Source organism: Gorilla gorilla, chromosome 2 (genome assembly GCF_029281585.2).
Source record: "Gorilla gorilla gorilla isolate KB3781 chromosome 2, NHGRI_mGorGor1-v2.1_pri, whole genome shotgun sequence".
NCBI lineage: Eukaryota > Metazoa > Chordata > Mammalia > Primates > Hominidae > Gorilla > Gorilla gorilla.
Window position 1 is genome coordinate 36,955,404 of NC_086017.1, and position 20,391 is coordinate 36,975,794.

A 20,391-nucleotide genomic window follows, 5' to 3' on the forward strand; every position below is an offset into this window, starting at 1 on the left:
CTCACCCACATCTCATCTTGAATTGTAACTCCCACAATTCCCATGTGTCATGGGAGGACCTGGTGAGAGGTAATTGAATCATGGGTGTGGGTCTTTCCTGTCTGTTCTCGTGATAGTGAAAAAGTCTCGCAGGATCTGATAGCCTTAAAAACTGGAGTTTGCCTGCACGAGCTCTCTCTCTTTTTGCCTGCTGCCATCCGTGTAAGATGTGACTTGCTCCTTCTTGCTTTCTGTCATGATTGTGAGGCTTCCCCAGCCACGTGGAAATGTAAGTCCAATTAAACCTCTTTCTTTTGTAAATTTCCCAGTCTTGGGTACATATTTATCAGCAGCATGAAAATAGACTAATACAATCAGACAAAACTAACCAAGGGTAACAGAAATCAGGTAATGATTACATTGTGGCAGGAGATGTAATGTGGCCGCACAAAGGGGTCTTCTGCAGAGCTAGAAATATTCTATATATTGATGTGAGTGGTGGTCGTATGGGTGAAAATGTGTTCACAAAACTTCATGAGGCTGTATATGTACCTCAATGTACTCACTGTGCATTTATACCTTAAAATATTTTATATTAGCAATTAAAAATTAATTTTTTCCATCAATGTACTTCGGATATTGTAAATACAAATCATTTATGGGTTTCCTAGTCTCCATGTTGACAAACACCTACTACCCTCTAAGAAAAAAATATATGATTATATCCATTTTTATCAGTGATAACTGATAACTGAGGTAACTGGATCATGGGGGTGGTTTCCCCCATGCTGTTGTCATGACAGTGTGTGAGATCTCACGAGATCTGATGGTTTTATAAGTGTCTGGCATTTCCCCTGCTTGCACTCATTGTCTCTCCTGTGGCCCAGTGAAGAAGTGAAGAAGTGCCTTCCACCATGATTGTAAGTTTCCTGAGGCCTCCCCAGCCATGTGGAACTGTGAGTCAATTAAGCCTTTTTGCTTTATAAATTACCAAGTCTCGGGCATTTCTTCATGCATCCTGAGAATGGACTAATATATAACCCATCTGTAATATGACAAGACTGTAAGATTATAAATACTGTAATACAGGAAGCCCTGATAGTCACACACTTAAAAACTTTCTCATCTGTGCTGTAGGGTATCATGGAGGTAGCCCTGAGCATTCTGTATATCTCATATCCCAGCTTGTAGGTGGCTACAAATAAGCTTTTTAATGTCTTGTGATGCTGAAAATGATTTCCTGGTATTACCTTTCAAATGACTTCAGATGGAATTTTTCATATGGTTTAGCGTAGGAGTAACTGGCTGCCTGAAATCTCATCCTAATTATAAAAAGCTTACTTAATTTAATTATTAAGTTTATACCTTGGAATTCTAAAGATTTCAAAGACAGAAAGATATTTAAAGCCTCAAAAAAAATTACATGAATTATGACATGGAGAGGTCAAGATTGACATTTTAAGATGACAAGGACAAGTCATCTTTCAGGGTTCATCTCAAACTCTGAAGAGAGGAGTTTTCATTTCCAGTGCTTATGTCACACTGGTAGTCTCACTGAGCTTAAGAACTGGAAATTCTTAGAGAGATCGGCACACGGATGAAGGCAAGGACTAAAATTCATTTTTTGATGAATCCCAGATACACTGACTTTCATTCTAGGAACTTCCCAGAACTACTTTTTGCAGTTCAGTTTCTAGATATACACATTGTTTCAGCAAACTATTTTTTGCCCCCAGTATATGTTGGACATCATGGTTTATGATCTGAGCAGGATGCAGAAATAATCTGGTTTCTGTGAGACTTGCAATCTGACTAGGAAAACGGATAATAATGTGAAAAAATAGGGTGATATCATAAATCATGAACCATGAAATGAAATAGTGATTTGTAAACTTACAAAAGAAGGGTCCTTCATGAAGACTAGCTTGGTCTTTTTAGAGGTTCTGTAGAAGAAACACTGGAGCTGATCTTTGAAGGATAAATTTAGGTAAATCACAGCAATCAAAGTGGACATTCCAGGTAGGGGGAACTTGGAGGTAAAGGTTGGGCATTGCATATTAATGGAAAAATGATGAAAGAGATATGACATGATTCCAGATTCCATGTTATATGGGCATTCATGATGAAATGAGGAAAACAAGTTCCATTCATTAATTTAGTATTTTTAATCAATTATTTTGTGCCAAGCACAGATCCAAACAATGAAAAAACACATTGATGGACAAAAATTATACTCTTGGAGTTCGCTAACTACTTAGGGAGAAACATGTCTGTGAAATATCCACCTAGATACATGTAAAATTGCAACTGTTCTAAATGCATTGAAAGACAGGTTTGTGACTTTAGGAGGTAGCAGATAGATTTGACTTAGTCAGCAAAGGCTTCCATGAAAAAGTGACATTTATGCCAAGAGCTGAAAGAATGAGTAAGAATGAGTAGATGGGGTGAGAAGAACATTACGGGCAGAGGAAAAAGCATGTACAAGACTATGAAGGAAGCAGCATGCTAGATAAACAAATTTTAGAAAAGGCCTGGTGGCTGACGTGGAGACAGCAAGGGGCAAGAGTGATACAAGATGAGGGTGAACAGAAGGGTAGGAGTTAGACCTGATTTTGGCATTTTATACTAAGTTCCTTGAAGGATTTTCTGTGTTGTGTGTGTGTGTACAAGTGTGACATGATCTGTTTTGAAAGGTTCATCCTGGATGTAATACACAAAACAGTTAAAGTGGGGTTGGGAACATCAGGGTGAATGCAGACAGACTATTAAGAGGCTCCTACAAGTAAGGGGGGTCTGGAAAGCTGGATCCCAGAGTTTAGATGATGAGACAGAAAACAGGAATCTACTAAGGTTTTTGAGTATGCTAATAAAAAAAATGTTTAATAACTATTAGTCTGACAAGATAGATTGGAGAACAAGAAGATCAGCAAAGAAGCTGTGACACTAATGCAAGAGAGAAGGGCCCAGAGCTTAGACTAGATGGCAACCAAAGGAAGGAATGGATATGGAAGACTGAATATTCTTATTTAACAATAGTAGCACTAATTGACAGGTATTGAATACTTACAACATTCTAGACACATTAGATATTCTAGCTGATTCTTACAACTACCCTCTAAGGCAAGTATTACCCCCTTTTACAAACAAGGAAATGGAGAAGGAAAGTAATTTACACAAGAAACAGCTATTAAGTGGCAGAACCAGGGCCAGAAGCTAGGGCTGTCTTACATCAAAGGTCAGAACCTTAGAGACTACAGACTTCTGAGGCATTAATGACTTAGGGGGTAAAAGAAATGAAGCAGAGCAGGTGAAAAAGCGTGAGGTTTAAAGAATGAGCTGAAGGAAAACGGATGCTTTCAAGGAAACTGATGTGGACACAGGAAGGGAGGAGAAGGTGGTGAGTCTAATTCCCGACATGCCAGATGGCAAAGTAAATGTTCACCCAGCAGGTGGAAATATGGAGGACACAGCAGAACATCTTTAAGCAGAGGCCCCAATGGCTAGATGAGGCCATGAGATGGTTCAGTAGTCCAATGCAAGTGTTGTGTGAGCCCTTTTTTTGCCTCATGAGCATTCAGCTTATAGTTGTACCTCCTTTTTAGCATTCAAACTCTGTTTGAAAGAATGTGTAAGAGCCTCCTTCTGAGTTGACAATAATAGGGCCCTCCTGCTCTGAATAGACACCTACAGTTCTAAAGAGCAAATGACTGAATATACTTTCGAACTAAACTAAGTAAATACATTAAGGAGAACAGATTGTATCATTGTTACTACCTCTCCCCCCAAAAAACACTGATTTTTGAGCAAGTATTGAGCAATTTTATCATTTATTTGGTCAATTGAGAATATAGTACTTTCTAGGAAAAACCTAAATAGAAAACATAAAGAAAGAAACTATACATGTAATATTTATTAAATTTCCCAAACAACATCTTTTTCATATGATAAAATAGGGTTATCCTCGCTGTAGAACAATTACACACAATATTGGGGAATCTAATCAACTGAGGTAGAACTCTGAAGGAAACTGAGCCAAACATAAATAAAATGAGGTGCCAGAAGTGAGAAAATTTTCAACACATTTCATCACTCTGCACTCGCCAGTCTTCTGGTCTTACTTCCCTCAGATTTTCCTTATCTTCTTTGACTGAACTACACTATTATAAGATACAACATATTGCCTAATTTTTTTATCTTTTCTAACATACAGCTTCTCCATATGAGTTTTTATTAGCTTTCTATGGGACATTTTGTTAACAGAAATGTCCAGTATTCCTACTTACTATTTTCTTATACATACACACACAAATGCACATATGCATGTGGACCCATACATGCATGTCCCATCACTGGCTCCACCACACTTTCTAAGCCCCAGGGATGTACACCTCACACTCATCCCCGTTTCTGCCAAAAGTATTCCTGTTGCTGTGGTGTTTACATTTCCAGCAAGGATTGTGTTCCTAACAGAAAATCCCTAAACTAAAAGAAGGCTGAAAAACCACTGTTCTACACTACTTACAACGAGGAGCTCATCCTCCCAAGACCTTGACTCAACACTGAAGGTGATGTCAAGGAAGAGTGAATGGTGGCTTGACCTGGCTGGGAAGGACAGCCCTGCTATAGGAGCTTCTCTACTTGTTCAAAACAGGTTGCTGCTGGGCACTGCTGATTCACAATGCCTCCATGGGGCCCTAATAAGGGTTGTGCAAATCTAAGTCATGATTATTATATGCATAAAGAGCCATTAATTCAAGTCTGAGCACCTAAGCAATCTGCCTACTTGGAAAAGAGCTGAAAACCTGGAGTTAGGAATTAAAGGAAGTGCCAGCTGCTAAATAAAGCAAACTTGGCCTTGCTGATCTGCATTGAAGCAGAGATTAGGAACTAAACAGAAATGTCAGAAAGGCCCATGCCTACAGGAAGCAATCTGGGTAATAACACAGGGAAAATGTTACTGGGTTTTGTCTGGGCTTTCTTATCAAAAGCGTGATCTATAGAATTACAGCATCAGTAACATAAGGAAACTAGACAGAAATGCAGAATATTGGGTCCAGGATACAATTGCATCTGGATAAATATTTGGCCTATTAGATAACCTGTCTTTCTAATAAAAAGTCTCAAGCCTGTTGGATATACCATAAGTTCACAGTGGGCAGGTAGTATATTTTATAGGTTTGCCACTCAAAGTGTGTCCCTGGATCAGCAGCAGCAGCAGCCATCACCTGGAAGATGATTGGAAGAGCACAATCTCCACCCTTCCCCAGACCTACTGAATCAGAATCCACACATTAACAAGATCCCCAGATGATTGATATAAACAATAAAATGTGAGAAACACTGATCCTACCAGGCCACTGATTCTCACCATTGGCTGCAAATTAGAATCACCTGGGAGCAAAAAAAAAAAAAAAAAAAAAAAAAACCTTGATCCAACTCCTAGACAGCCAACTAGCCCCTATTGTGTCTTAGTGCAAATTAGAAAAAGTCACTCCCTTCTTCCAGAGGACGCAACCCCAGTCAGTCTCTTCATCCAGGTGCTCTTGAACAGAAAATAACCTGTCCAATTCTAACTGGCAGCTTTGATGGGAGAGCTGTTTTCAAAATGCTAATGCCCAGTAATTGATCTAGCAGAAGCCCGGAATACACTAAAACAAACAAACAAACAAAAAACCCATAAATATTTTTATTATAAAAAACTTCAAACATTTACAAAAGTAAAGATAACAATTCAATGAATTCCACGTACCCGTTACCCAGTTAAAACATGTTCAATCTTGCTTCATTTAAATCTCCCCCACTTCCCTTCCTACCTTGTCTCACTCTCAAGAATTGGAAAGCAAATCCTGTACAACATATCATACTATCCGTAATATTTCAGCGTGGCTCTTTAAAAGAGATGGATTTCTTTTTTTAAAAAACAAAACCACAATATAATTATCCCACCTAAGAGGTTATTGATTCCTGAATACTGTCATGCACTGCTTAACAACAGAAATCCATTCTGAGAAACACATCATTAGGCAATTTCATCATTGTGCAAACATCATAGAGTGTATTTACACAAAACTAGATGGTACGGCCTACTACACACCTCGGCTATATGCTGGCAATAGGAGCAATAGGAGCCTACTGTTCCTATGCTACAAAACTATGCAGCATTTTACTGTATTAAATACTGTAGGCGACCGCAACACAATGGTAAGTATTTATGTATCTAAACATATTTGAATATAGAAAAGGTACAGTAAAATTATGCTCTTATAATCTTGTGGGACCACTGTCATATATCCAGTCTGTCACTGACCAAAACATCATTATGTGGTGCGTGACTCTCTAACAAATATATAATCAATGTTTTAATTTTCCCAACTTTCTTGTAAATATATATTTCAAACACTTTTAGAGTTTCTATGTTTAAGTCAGGAAGAAATAATTCCATATATTGCAAGTGGTTATTTTCCCTAAAATGCTTTAATCTTTACAGGCAATCCCTCTCCTCTTCTCCACACTCTTTCTCTCCCTTTTCTTTCCTTCTTCTCTCCTCCTCCCCTCTTCCTGAAATTTATTTATTGAAGAAAACAGGTCACTTTTCCTATGGATTTCCTAGCTGGATTTTGCTGATTATCCCCCTGATGTCATTAAACATGTTCTGTTGTCCCCTTATTTGCTGCAAGTAGATAGCTAGATCCAGAGCAGGGACAGACAAACTTTTCCCGTAAAGGATCAGATAGTAAATACTTTTGGCGTTCCAGGCCATATGGTCTCTGTAACTGCTATTCAACTTTGTCTGTAAACAAAAGCAGCCACAGACAGTATTAAGTGAACCTCTGCAGTTGCGTTCCAACAACACTTTATTTACAAACACAGGCATCAGAAATGATTGGCCTGAGGGCTGTAATTTGCTGACTTCTAATCTACAGCCTTAATCAGATGTAGATTCAAGCTTTTAGCAAGAATATTTCATAGACAGTGCTGTACACTCCCATCAGGTGGCATATAATACCTGATTGTCCTTCTTGTGACATTAACGCCCATTGGTGATCATATCTAGGTGCTATAATTTAAACAGGGACTGCAAAACGGGAATATTCTTTATCCCATTGGCACTTATTAGCTTAAGTACTTCTACAATAAGAAACTTTTCCTCTCAATGATTTTGTTAACATGCGGTAGAATTCATAAAGGAAAGGCAGAATAAAAGCTTTCTTCTTTCCTATGTAAACAATTTTCAATATAATAAGCTGGTTACTTAGCATCTTCCAAAGGTAACCAATGAAGGATTTTTTTTCTTTTTTGGTATTATGAACTCTTGGGTTTAAACCTTATTTAATGCTTTCAATTTATTATTCTTATTGATGTTCCAATTATCCCATAAATAGCCAGTGGGAGCCTCTTCAATTTGGCTCCTGAGAACTTTTGATATACTCTCAGTAGTCCTTGACACCATACTTACTATGCTATCTGTATGTCCAAATATTCCAGTCTAATCTTGTACAGTTCCTGCTCTAGATCAAAATCACCTATATCCCCAAGGAGTCATGGGTGGAGGAGCTCATTGCTGCTTGATTAGTTTCTAGACTATTTTAATGAAAATATTAGGAAATGTGTATATTTTTTAACAGATGAGATTTATCATGAACTCATATTCATTCACACTGATACTTCCAATTCCAATTTAAATGAATCTCTTCTATCTTGCTTCTGTTTCCCCTTTCCTCCATGCTGAAAATCCTAGTTCCCAAGGGTACCTATACAATTACTTGGTTGCTTTACTCCCCTCGCAATTCTAGCCAAGATTGAGCAGACTGGATTGAAGACTAACTTAGGTGAGGTATAAATAAAGAGCTTAATTTCTTAGAAAAGGCCTTTTGCACTTTTTGAATCTTCTGTATCCTTCTGGGTCTTAGGCTATTAATAAGTAGGCACAATCATCCCATAATGGCTCCTTCAAACTAGGGACACAGGGCCCGTGGGTTTTAGAAGTTTCAGTGAGAAAGGTAGAAATCAAGTGCATTTATGGGCTGTCACCACTTACTGCTCCTATGGCCCTGGTATGGGGTGACTGTGTCAGTCAAAGGCTAATTGGCCACTCCTCTATGGTTACACAGGGAATGAAAAATCCATTTATGAACAAAAGTTGTTGCTATCAAAAGATTATACCAGAAAGGGGGTAAAAATGGAGGTCACAAACTCTTCTCATTTAAGTTTAGATGAAGGCAGGAAAGCTACCTATATGAATATATTTTATCAGTATACCAATAAAGAATGGAACGACTATATATTATACAGAATACATATTAATGTATTATATATCCTATCTCCAATTATTAAACATTAAGTACCTACCACATGCCAGGCACTGTGCAAGGCCCTGGGGAATCAAAGATAAATAAGACACACCCACTAACTTTGGGGGAAACAGAATGTAAGGTAGATAAAAAGCTATTTAAAACACAATAATACAGGTGAAAAAGTGGATTTCACTCATAGAGAAAGGTAAGATTAATTCTGGACAGGGAAAATTAGAAAGGTTTTTTTTTGTCAGAGCTATTTTTTTCAATTTGGTGGTAAAGAATAGGAAGTGTTTTAATATCCCAAGCTGAGGATTTCTTTAGCACCCAGGAGGCCTGCCTCTCTGACTAAGAGGATACACCCCCATGAAGGTATCATCCAACTTCATGGGGAGATGGCGCAAGCCTGAAGCTGCCTGTAGAGGAATGGAACCACACCTCTGTTGATCATGGGCCCTAAAACAATATATAGGGCCTTTCCCTACCTAAAGGTCCATACAAGATGTCCCAAAGACCACCATGGGCTTGTAGTATCAGACAAGAGAACCGTGGCAGTCTTTACAGGAGAGTATAATCTGCCTCTTAAACAAGTTAACAATAAGGATGAGTCTATTCCTGAGGGTTCTCTCACCCATGCTTCCCAAACATCTCCTACCACCCTATCAATTCCTGTTTTTATTTTCCCAGATGAGGTGTATCAGAAGGTAAATGCCCAATGAGAGATGCTGCCACAATGCACAGGAAGGAAGACAAGGAGTGGGTGGGAGAATTTAACAAACAAAATCTTCTCTATCAGGAGAGTAAAGAAAGTGAGGAAGAGTTGCAAAACCAAAAACATAAGTAATAAAAGAGAAAATAAAGAGAAGCACTGATGGAAAATCACTCAGTGGGAGTTGAAGCCACCTTTATGTCTCAGACAGTTTGTAGCAGATGCTTTCATCTCATAAAACTAGGATTTCTGTTAAAATAAGTCTATGCTCAAACCAGATTATTCTGACCTTAATAAGAATAAAAAATAAGAATAAGAGTTATATGACCTTAATAAGAATAAAAAACCAAGCAACATATTATCTTTTCATGGGAGATTTAAGCTTTTATCTTTTAAAAATGTGTTTATTATGATACAATATATAAATATCATAAGATAAATATCTGAAGCTTCTTCTACTGCTTTGATCTCCTTCAGCTTTGTTTCTTGGCCCTATTTGCCAACACAACCCAGGAAAGAAACCTTGCTCTCTAATCTCTGATGGAGCAGGCTTTATGTTTTGTTTACCTGCAGCTGTGTCTTTTTCCCCCATCTGTTTTTGGTGTATGTGCAGATACCAGTGATGTGAGACAACAAAGCTAAAGCATGTTGTTTGCATTTATCAAAGAGCCTATCATATTTTCTAAATAATGAGTAAGTTAATGCTGAAGCTTTGATGCATTAAAGGAACATGAAACCTTAAAGGAAAAGTTCACTGGCAGCATGAATATGCTACCCATTTAAAAATATGATGAAACTTTTTTAAAAATATGAAATTGGAGTGGTACCAATTGTCTTTACCTAGGTGGGCCTGAATTGCTTGTACCTTGGGCCTTTCAGGGGAGCTTATGGCCACTTCCACGGCTGTATCGAAAGGTCTACCAACCAGGACAAAGGGATTTTCCAATATCAAATTTTGTTAACCAGAGGTAAACAATTTTCTTTCTGCCCAGTTGATTTAGTATTTCTGTAGTTTAGTTGCTATACGTATGGATAAAAATGTCTGCTAGTATCTGAGGTCTAGAAGATTGTAGAATATCTAAGATGGAAAGAACCTTAGAAATAGTTCAGTCAGCTTTCATAAATAATAAAAAATCAATGGCCCCAGATGGTTAAATGACTTCTTCAGAGTGACAAATCTCAATTTTGGAGCTTATTGAAGATTACTCTAATAAAATATCAGAATATAATCCTCTAGAAGAGGCTAAAATATACACATTTCAAACTAAATACTACTTTTTCTTAGGAAAACACACAAAAATACTGAAAAAGCTATCCATTTGTTATCTAAAAATAAGGGCCACAGAAATAGAGAAAATCAGAAGCAAAGACATATCCTCAATTTAGTATCTAAAGCAGCAATAAGAAACTTTAATAGAGGATAGAGCTTAAAGTACGAAGTAAAGGAAGTATAAAATGTACCTCTTATGATGTGGTTTTGTCAGCAAAAGAATTCCTATATATAGAATACCATACCTTTTTAATTTCAGATTTCAAATTACAAGGGTTACTCTGCTGGCTGAAGAGGGATTTCTTGAATCTCTCTATAACCCTTCTTTTCAAATTGTGGTGCAAAGCTGGAGGAAGCTGCATAAAATAAGAAAACAATCATTATAAACAAATTGTTAACACTACACAGCTGACTACAAAAAGCATTCACTGAGGGCCCATGTAACAATATTCACTCAATAGGACTATGTAAGAATTTAAACTTTACTGCAAATAGCATGACTAGATGCCATAATTTTTACCCTGCGATTCAGAAGGAATATATTATTTTGCTCTTTTTCAAATGGCTGCTTCCATTTATCTTATTGTTTCTTCATTGATTGATATTATTTTTCATTTAACAAATTATTTGTTAATTGCACACATATACTGAATTTTGTGAAGAACAGTCTTGACACAGAATGGTGCACTTTTATCAGATGTTTAGGTGCTTATAATATGCCCAGAACTATGCCAAACACTGTAGCCGTGGTACCATAGGATCTGACACTTTGGACCAGGAAACACATATCTGCATTAGTAGTATATATAGTCAGATGCCTGTCTTGGAGTGCTCCTGAAAATTCAGCTGCAGAGAGGTCAGATTTAGGTACCAATCATTCCAGAAGAAAGAGAGGATAGATTAGCATATATTAAGACCAGACTAGGATGAGTTACATTTAGTAAGTGAGTAGTAGAAAGTCATGGTAGGACCTTAGAAAACATGGTAACAAAAAAAATGGGGATTAAAAAAATGATTGTCATGCTTTGTAGGTTGGAGCTCTATAAGAAAATCAAAAGTCCTGGAAAGCACAGAAAGATGAAGTGACATTTAGAAGAAGGATAATAGAAAAGAAATTGGGTCAGGATTAAAAGGGTCTCAGAGTGGAAATAATATTTGGTTTTGTTTAAATTATGGAAAGAACTTGAAGGGAGAGAAAGAGGAACCAGTCAGAAAAAGGATGGCTAAGTGGAAAGGAAAATGTGATAGTAAGAGATCTCAATATTAAACAAGAATATAATTCAAAGCTCAGATCAAAAGAAAGAAGAATGTATCAGAAATAATTATTACCCCAACCCTGCTCTATCTTCTAGGCTCCTTTACAGGCTTAGTTAGTACCATGTGACTACTTTTGGTCAATAAAAATGATGTGTGTCACTCTGAGGATAAGACAATTCAAAGTCAGTGTGTTTTCTCCACCACTGTCCTCCCTACTGCAAGGAGCTTGGCATTACCATCCTATTCTGACTGCACAGCCACAAGAAGGAACAGGGCCACCTGAGCAGCCCGAATGGAACAGAGTAAGAAATAAACCTCTATTGTGTCAAGCCAAGGAATTTCAGGGTGTAACTGTTCGTTCAGCATAACTTAACCTTATCCTATTTACTCAAGTTTTGTCAGACAGGAGGACATATAAAAGATAATGGCAGAGCAAAGAATAGGGCCTACAGGGAGGGGCTCACAACACTGATTGCACAGCCAAATAAAAATTTTTCATCATCCCAAATATGGTAGAATGTAGGGCCCATTATGAAGTACTGTAATTATATAAAACAGGAAAATAATTCAATTGAAAAATGTTTTTAAAAATATATCTTTGGCTGGGTGCAGTGGCTCACACCTTTAATCCCAGCACTTTGGGAGGCCGAGGCAGGAGGATCACCTGAGGTAAGGAGTTCAAGACTAGCCTGACCAACATGGAGAAACCCCATCTCTACTAAAAATACAAAATTAGCCGGGCATGGTGGTGCATGCCTGTAATCCCAGCTACTTGAGAGGCTGAGGCAGGACAGTCACTTGAACCCCGGAGGTGGAGGTTGTGGTGAGCTGAGATAATGCCATTGCACTCCAGCCTGGGCAACGAGAGCGAAACTCCATCTCAAAAAATAAAAAATGTATCTTTTATCCTAGTGTTTGAGTCAAAATACGTTAATTAGCGAAGAAATAAGACTCTTCTGGAGATACTGAAGCACTTCAGTGTACTCTGAAATGTTTTGTAGGTTGGCAGCACTGAGTCTCCTCTGACCTCTTTTCAGGTCAATATTATAGTTTCTTTTGCCTTAATCCGGATGGGATCCCTTCCTCTGCTCCCAGCAAATAGTCATAATTATTATTGTCCTTTCACATGAAATGAAAGGAGGAAATTAAAAAAAATGTGGAAGAGAGAAAGAAAAGAGAGGAAGGGGGGTGCAGGCAGAGAGAGATTTCTCAGCATTAAGGAGCAAATCAAAGACAGATGAGAAGGAAAATGAGTATAAATGATATATGTGTGTGAGAGAGAAAAGCAAAAGAGAAATGAATTTAACTTACAATAGAAACAGACATGAAGGTGAGGAGCATGTGCATGTATATTCCTAGCAGGAAGATGGGATGGAGTAATGAGGGGAACAGAAAGTACCTGGACAGAGCACAGGTTTGATAATTCCCTTTTGTAATGCACCAAAAGTTGCCACTTCCCCAAACCAAACACCAGAGAGCAGTGTTGGCCCAGAACCCTCTAGCTGCTGCCCAGCTGACAGCAAGGGGCTCTCAAACAGAAAGGCAGCGAGCCTTCTCTTCTATGACAAACTTTTGAAAGTGTGGAACACCAGTGGGCTTATAGCTTCCTTCAAAGGGGACTTAACCCACTACTGGAAGCTATGAGTATCAGATTATTAATTCAGGTACTCTGAGAATTCTTGCGATTTATTTAACTTGAGAAGCCTCCAGTTAAGTCAGAATTGTTTTTACTGCTCCTGATGGTCTGAATTAAGCCTCAAAAACTCATTTGAGTAAGTTAACATTCAGTCAACTTAAGCTGCATATATATTAGAAAGCTATTCATCTTACTGGAATAATTATTACAATGGATAGCACCCCATCTCTGAAGTTTTTTCATACAAGAATTTAAAATTTTACACAAAATGATGACTCATGCATAGTTTAATTGCAGGTGATATAAACATAATAATATATTATATGTAAGGACTATAATACTAAGAATAGAATATTAATGTCTATGATTCATTTGAGCCAGACACTATGACTATTCATTTATGTGCAGTCTCACTTTTTTCTCCACAACAAACTTATAAAGCAAGTACTATTTTATAGGTGAGGAAGTCAGAGCTTAAAGACATTACGTAACATGCAAGAATACTTTCTGAGCAGTGTCTTCTAGCACAGCCATTATTCTAGAACAGATGCCACCATGACTAGCATTACTGTAGGATAGCACTTTATAGTTTAGAAACATTTTCAGCCAGGCACGGTGGTTCATGCCTGTATTGCCAGCACTTTGGGAGGCAAAGGTGGGAGGACCGCTTGAGCCCAGGAGAGTTCAAGACCAGCCTTGGGCAACATGGAAAGATCCATCTCCAATAAAGAAACAAATAAACAAACATTTTTACATACTTTATTTCATTTGAGGCAAGTAGTCTCATAAGCTCCCCCATCTTACAAATGAAGAAAGTGACTCTTAAAAAGACAATTACTTCCTCAAAGTCACACACCTGAAAGCTTGGTTTTTGTTTGCTTGTTTTTACTATACTACACAAAGTAACAAAATAATGAAAGCCGATCTGCATGTTTTATACTAGGTTTTCTCAAACTTGCATAATATTAATATTGGAAAAGAATATATAGATTTCTACATATGGAAGAATATATGGATTCTTTTAAAGAACTTGCTATATTCTCTAGTATCTCCAAGAATACATCAGAAGACTATCCATTGCTCACAGGACTCCATTTGATAAAAAGTGATTTAAGTTAGTTCCTAATTCTATTTTTTAAAAAGTTATTTTGACATTACTGCATAAGAGGATATTTCCTTAAATGCTAAAACAGAATGTTCAAAGACTGTTATCAAACTAAATACACAAAACATAACACTTCTCTTAGAATTTACAAACCCTGAAAATGGCAGTCAATTTAAGAAATACAACTTTATCCTAAATATCTTATTCTGTTAAATCTAGGTCACCCTTGCCATTAGTACAGGAGATCCAGATGAGCAGGTATGGATGGTTCTAGTCTTATCCATCACTACTGCTGAAAAAACACAGAACGTTTCACCAATGACAGTCAGTAGTATAATTTTCAGTGGAGGACAACACATTGCTATTCTGAACCACATTTTTTTCCATTGGCAATAACTGTGGTTGTGAAGACAAGCAATTCAAAGGCGCTTCAAATAAATGGCTTGCCTGTTTTCTAGGAGACCGATTTTTTTTTTATTTTTTTTTTTGAGATAGAGTCTTGCTCTGTCACCCAGGCTGGAGTGCAGTGGCGCCATCTCATCTCACTGCAAGCTCCACCTCCCAGGTTCACGCCACTATCCTGCCTCAGCCTCACGAGTAGCTGGGACTACTGGCGCCCACCACCACGCCCGGCTAATTTTTTGTATTTTTAGTAGAGACGGAGTTTCACCGTGTTAGCCAGGATGGTCTCGATCTCCTGACCTTGTGATCTGCCTGTCTCAGCCTCTCAAAGTTCTGGGATTACAGGCATGAGCCACCACACCCGGCCCCAATATTTAATTTTTAAAAGATGCTATATATCCTGATTTTCAAAGCATCTATTTAACAAAACAATCTAAATGTAAGTATAAAGTTAAATCCAGTGCTTCACTGGGCTGTGCAGGTGTGGCCTAAGCAATAACACATAAAGACTCATACTCAAAGGTAACATACGTACTTTAGTCACCTTATATGTCCAAAGGTAGATTTGGGGTTCCAGCAATAGAAGTAAACCACTGATTTCATTCTTAGCTTGCTGATCTTACGATTACCATTTCAGTTTTGATAAAAACAGAGGTCAAATCAGTCAGAAAGCAAGGTAAGGATTTTAACATCCTGCCTTCTAAAATAGTTGCTTTTAGATGATTTTCACTGATCTGTCTCCATGGAAACGAGACAGAAAAGGCCACCACCAACCAAAAGTAAGAAGTTTTCCTTGTTAAGTTCATCTGCTGGTTGTCAGGAGATATGTGGCCCCTCAGTTTAGAGCAGCTACCAAGTGTTAAGTCTGAGAGCGTTTGACTAGTAAATAAATATGTGAAAATATTGTCTTTTTGTTTGTTTTTCCAATTCATTCTTACTTTCAGTCTTCCTTTGCAATTAGCAAAGTAACTGATCTTGGTCTTTAACCTATAGCAAATACACTAGTATAATATTTACATGTATTTTTCTTTTTATTTGAAAGTCATTGACTTTGTTTAGCACTATAAGTTAAAGTTCCTCAAAGAGGAATCATTCCTGACTATGTGCAATGTCATAAACTTTAGAGTATTCTGGAAATACATTTTAAAAATCACAATAGTTATATTTGAACTTGTAGCAAGGAATGCCATTCTGCCAAAAAAATATGAAATCATTTGTTACACTGGCAGTTCAAGAGCAAAATAATAAGATATTTATAATAGTTTTACTCTTGCTTTAAACTACTTTGAAATCCAATAAGAAAATGGTATACATTATAAAGTTTTTTATTACATATAAATTAGCAAGACCGGCATATGAAAACTATATTTAAATTTCAAAGGATATTTCTCTCAATTGAATAGTTAATAGTTAAGAGAACTAAAAAGCTATTTAAAGCTATTTCCATAACACTAAAGTTAAGAATGCTTTTTCCATATTTCTATATCAGTATTTAAATGGACATGCATTAATATAACCACTTTACTCAATATAGATATGGCAGATTATATTTTGATGTATTAGTCAAGCTTCCCCCAATATTTCCCTGTACTCCTTCACCCTCTTTTATGTAAATTAGTTAGACAATTCTGTGGTTGCCTAAGAGAAAGCTTGACAGCAGAAAATAGAAAAGTAATCAGTTTTAGACTCTTGCATCTCCAAAAGGCAGCCATCGGGAAAGAAAAAAGAACACCAGAGTTTGGACAAAACTTGATAGATAAGACCCAGGCTACTCAGCCCCAGGCTTAAAGACTACCCAGGCTAAAGGGAAAGCAAGGAGAACTCAGAGGCAGGGAGACACCAAAGAAGGCAGTTCCTTGTCTAGTCCCCTAGGTTAAGTGTGTCAGTAAGCAGCCTGTCAGCTCCAAGTCCACCCTTTCATTATCCAGCTTGTGATACTGGAACATTTCTCCCTTGCCATCTAGCAGGATGCTAAGCTCTATCAGAAGAGAGCCCTGGAGGGATGCTGAAGGAGGATGGATCTTGTTTCCTGGCTCCAGTGATGCTCCTGCGTTGCCTTGCTGCGGCAGCTCATAGCAAACAGCACACGTGGGACCCCTAGAGGTTGGTGCTAACTCCCAGTCAAATCCAGTGGCACCAACTCTGCAGGTCGCTCCCCAGAGAATTCCATGGAGCAACACCTAACTCAGGGTGGCCTCCCCTGGTCCCATGGAGGGTGCTACCCAGCACAACACCCTCAAGTGCTGATTCCCAGCAAGTTCCAGGGCATAGTACCTCACTGTGGAGGGCTTGCCCAGGTCCCCCAGAGGGACACTTCGCTTCAAGTTTCTCCAGTATAGCACCTTACTAATTTTTCTGATCTTTTCAGTAAGGTCAGGACTTCGACCTAGTGTGGGAGTGCCCAATTCTATATATGTTCCTTTCTTGGGTGCTCTGCCTCAGCCCTAGAGGTTGTGACTTCTTTTTGTGCTCTTCCTACGTCCTTTAGATTTCTCTTCCCCTCCCTAGTAGATAATACTCATCATAGTTAATAATTCTTTATATTAAACCTTCCCTGTTGAAATTATGGTATGGTTTCTGACTAGACCCTCACTGATACAAATACAGGTTTTAGGAATGTCCCAGAAAAGCCCATACAGATAGGATTTGGGAATTGGTTTGACTGTGCCCTTGGAACTGAGTCCAGTGCTGAGTTTTGTTTGTTCCTTTGCTTGTTGCCAATAGGACATGGGATGCTAGTAATCCATGGCATGCAGTTGCATCACAATTAATCAGGTTATCCTGATGAAGTGCCAACTGAAGCAGGTGCCTTGGAAGCCCAAATAGCTGCTGTTCTTGACTAGTAAACAGTAATGAAGAACACAAGGACTATGGCACAGAATGGGTTCTTTTGAATGCACTGGAGCACTTACAGAAAGAAAATGACAAGCTTGGGTCCTTTACAGCTCAGCTGAAGTCATGGTCTGAGACGTGGAAAGACCCCATGACAGCCCTAAAAGAATCCATTGCTTTTTTCTGCTACAGTGCTGATATGGCTGATAATCGAAATTTAATCGAGCAGCTTACTAAATTACAAGGTCAGATGAAGTCACACGTTATCAAATTTCTCATGTGAAAGTTAGAAAAAAAAAAAGAATTCTAAAACTTGGAATAGGAACATCTTGTTGAGACTACCCAAGTAAAACTAACAATCCTAAAACCAAGGTCACTCTGAGCCTTCATAGCAATTAAAAATAGCTTGCCACTCTGTGTCTGAGAACATGAACCTTTCTTTGCTTGAAAACCCTATGATAACCTCATCTAGGACAAATGTCTTTAAAAGGGATGTTCATTTCCTCATGAGACCCAACACAATGAGGGTCAAATCCATAACTAGGGTCCTATTTCAATGTGATCCAGGGGAATTCACGTACACCATGACCCAGTATGAAATAGGAAAAGAATTGCAAGATTTTGCTATTACATTTCAGCAGCAACCCAGAGAACATGTACAGGAGTGGATTCTAAGAAGGGCAGGCCAAGAAGGGTAAAAACTATAGCACTAGATCAGGCTGAATTCATTGATATGGGTGCACGTACTACAGATCCCAGATTTCACATGTTAGTTCATGCAGCTGGAAGTAGTTTAACTGGTTGTTTGACTAAAACTTGTACTTAACCATGGTCTGTGTTTGATGAGGGTAAAATGCCAGAGCTTCTCTGGCATGTGAAGGGGTGATTTCAAAAGCTCAGAGAGACGGGCTTATTGGGGTGGATTTACCATGTGTGACTTGCACACCCACTCCCTAACCACATTCAGCAAGAACATCCAGAAGCCATTCCTTTCACTAAGACATTGAGAAATACATTGGAAAGGGGAGCACCAGCATCCTTGAAAAGCCCTGTGGTTGCTCTCCTTTGGAGGCCAGGTATGACACCGAACGATACATGATTTCAATGTATCCAGTTGTCAGGGGCCAACTGATGGCACTTGACCACTAATAGCAAACAGAGAGCATCTTCCATAAAGGGCAGCAGGGAGGTACTATTATTTAGAATGCCTTAGCCAACAGAGATCTTTGGCAGTGGTTAGTTGACTAGGGTGTTCCTGCAAAAGAAATAGATGGTCTGCCTATTAAAGTATTCCTTGATCAGTTTAACAGAAAAGAATATCTAGGTGTGGTAGACAGAAACCTGCCCTAAGTTGCCATTGCTACAGTGAAGAGTTATAGCCTCTTACACAGTTTCCAGATGCAAGTCAATTCAAAGACTCAAAGTCCCTTGAGTAAGTGGAAAGCTGGGACCCCTTGAGGAAGGCCCCTGAAATATTACTACAAGTGCACACTATAAATTTTCTTCCAAACCTCCCCCAAGGAGAACTGCAGCCATTTACTAGAGTGACTGTTTACTGGGGAAAAGGAAATACACAGGCTTTCAGCAAATACTAGACACTGGTTGCAAACTGACATCAAGATTCCTAGAGTCTTATCATGTTACTGTGGTACGCCATTTTTAATGATTTTTTGTTTTGGGATGTTTTGGGTAGGGATGGGGGTTAGTTAAATGAAATATGAGCCCAATGGTCCCAGTTGATCCATTTAACTTGTGGTATTTCTCTTCAGTATCTGAATATTTAGTTGGAATTGCCAAAACTGGTAGCTGACAGCATCCCCCATTGGTTCTTCGAATCTAGAGCAAGGCAATGTTTATGTTTTGCTCGTGGATGTATCTCAAGTCCCTAGAATAGCATCTGGCACATAGTAGGCAACTAATAATTATATGTCAAGTGAGTGAATGAATGAATAAACATAAGATATACAATTTTAGACTTCAAAATAACAGTGACTTTCATGTCCAAAGGTCTTCTGCACTTCTTTGTCTAAAAAAAAGATTTTATTAACCACATATAACAGAGCCTTCAAGTTGTTTATTTCTAGACATATTTCTGTCAATAATTAATAGCCATTTTTTAGCACTGATTATTTTCTCAGTGCTAGGAATCACTGAGATTTACAAGTAGAAAATTTTAACAATTCTGGATTTTGTGTAGTTTTGGCTTTCACTCTCTGAAAGGTCCTATTTTCAACCTAGCATTCTCAGAATTAATGTGTAGGCACTATTTTCCTCTTTCTTTCCTAGAGTAAAGCTGCTTAAGAGCAAAGAATCCCAACTCCGTCTCCAATTGCACCCCTACAGGAGGGCCATTTATGTTGAAGTTTGGTTGGTTTGGGCACTAACAGTAAGAGAGGATGTTAGGAATCATAGGGAAAATCCTATATATTTGCTTTGTTACTCTACTGCCTTCCCAGCTCTGCTGCTAAACTAAAGTGTCCCCACATGTATGTAGCTGGGGAGGATAAGAACAAGTATTCAATCTAAAGTCCTCCAAAATAGTTCTTCAGCAATATTAGCACCAAACTTGCATTTAAGATGAAAAGGAAATAAAAAGCTAGAACACTGACCTGTGTGATATAGATTATTTTGTGCAGCTGAATTAATATCTGCTGAATAGGATCGCTGATCTGACGCACTTTCCTCTGGGACACAGCAATTCCTGCTGATGCTGTGGGTGATAAATTTTGTAGTTAGTCAAGTTCTCTTTCAAAAGTTACATTAGTGAAAAAATGAAGTAAAATTCTAACACAAATTTTAAAGCAAAGACTTCACCTTATCAACGAGACAATATGCAGAGACCCTGTAATACTTCAATATTTTATGACATGGAATAAAAAATATCTTCCCTTTACTTCTCAGACTTCT

General features: G+C 38.2%; 1 protein-coding gene across 7 annotated transcripts in view; it reads right to left on the bottom strand.

Moving 5' to 3' along the window:
* The window catches only part of NEK10 (NIMA related kinase 10), a 266,308-nt gene that overhangs the window by 11,917 nt on the left and 234,000 nt on the right, over nt 1-20,391 (bottom strand). For all 7 annotated transcript variants that reach the window (XM_055380935.2, XM_055380933.2, XM_055380926.2 and 4 more), the window contains 2 exons: nt 20,094-20,194; nt 10,498-10,608 (listed from right to left, as the gene is read on the bottom strand). In XM_055380935.2, coding sequence (XP_055236910.2) covers nt 10,498-10,608; nt 20,094-20,194 — 212 coding nt within the window. The remainder of the gene's footprint in view (nt 1-10,497; nt 10,609-20,093; nt 20,195-20,391) is intronic.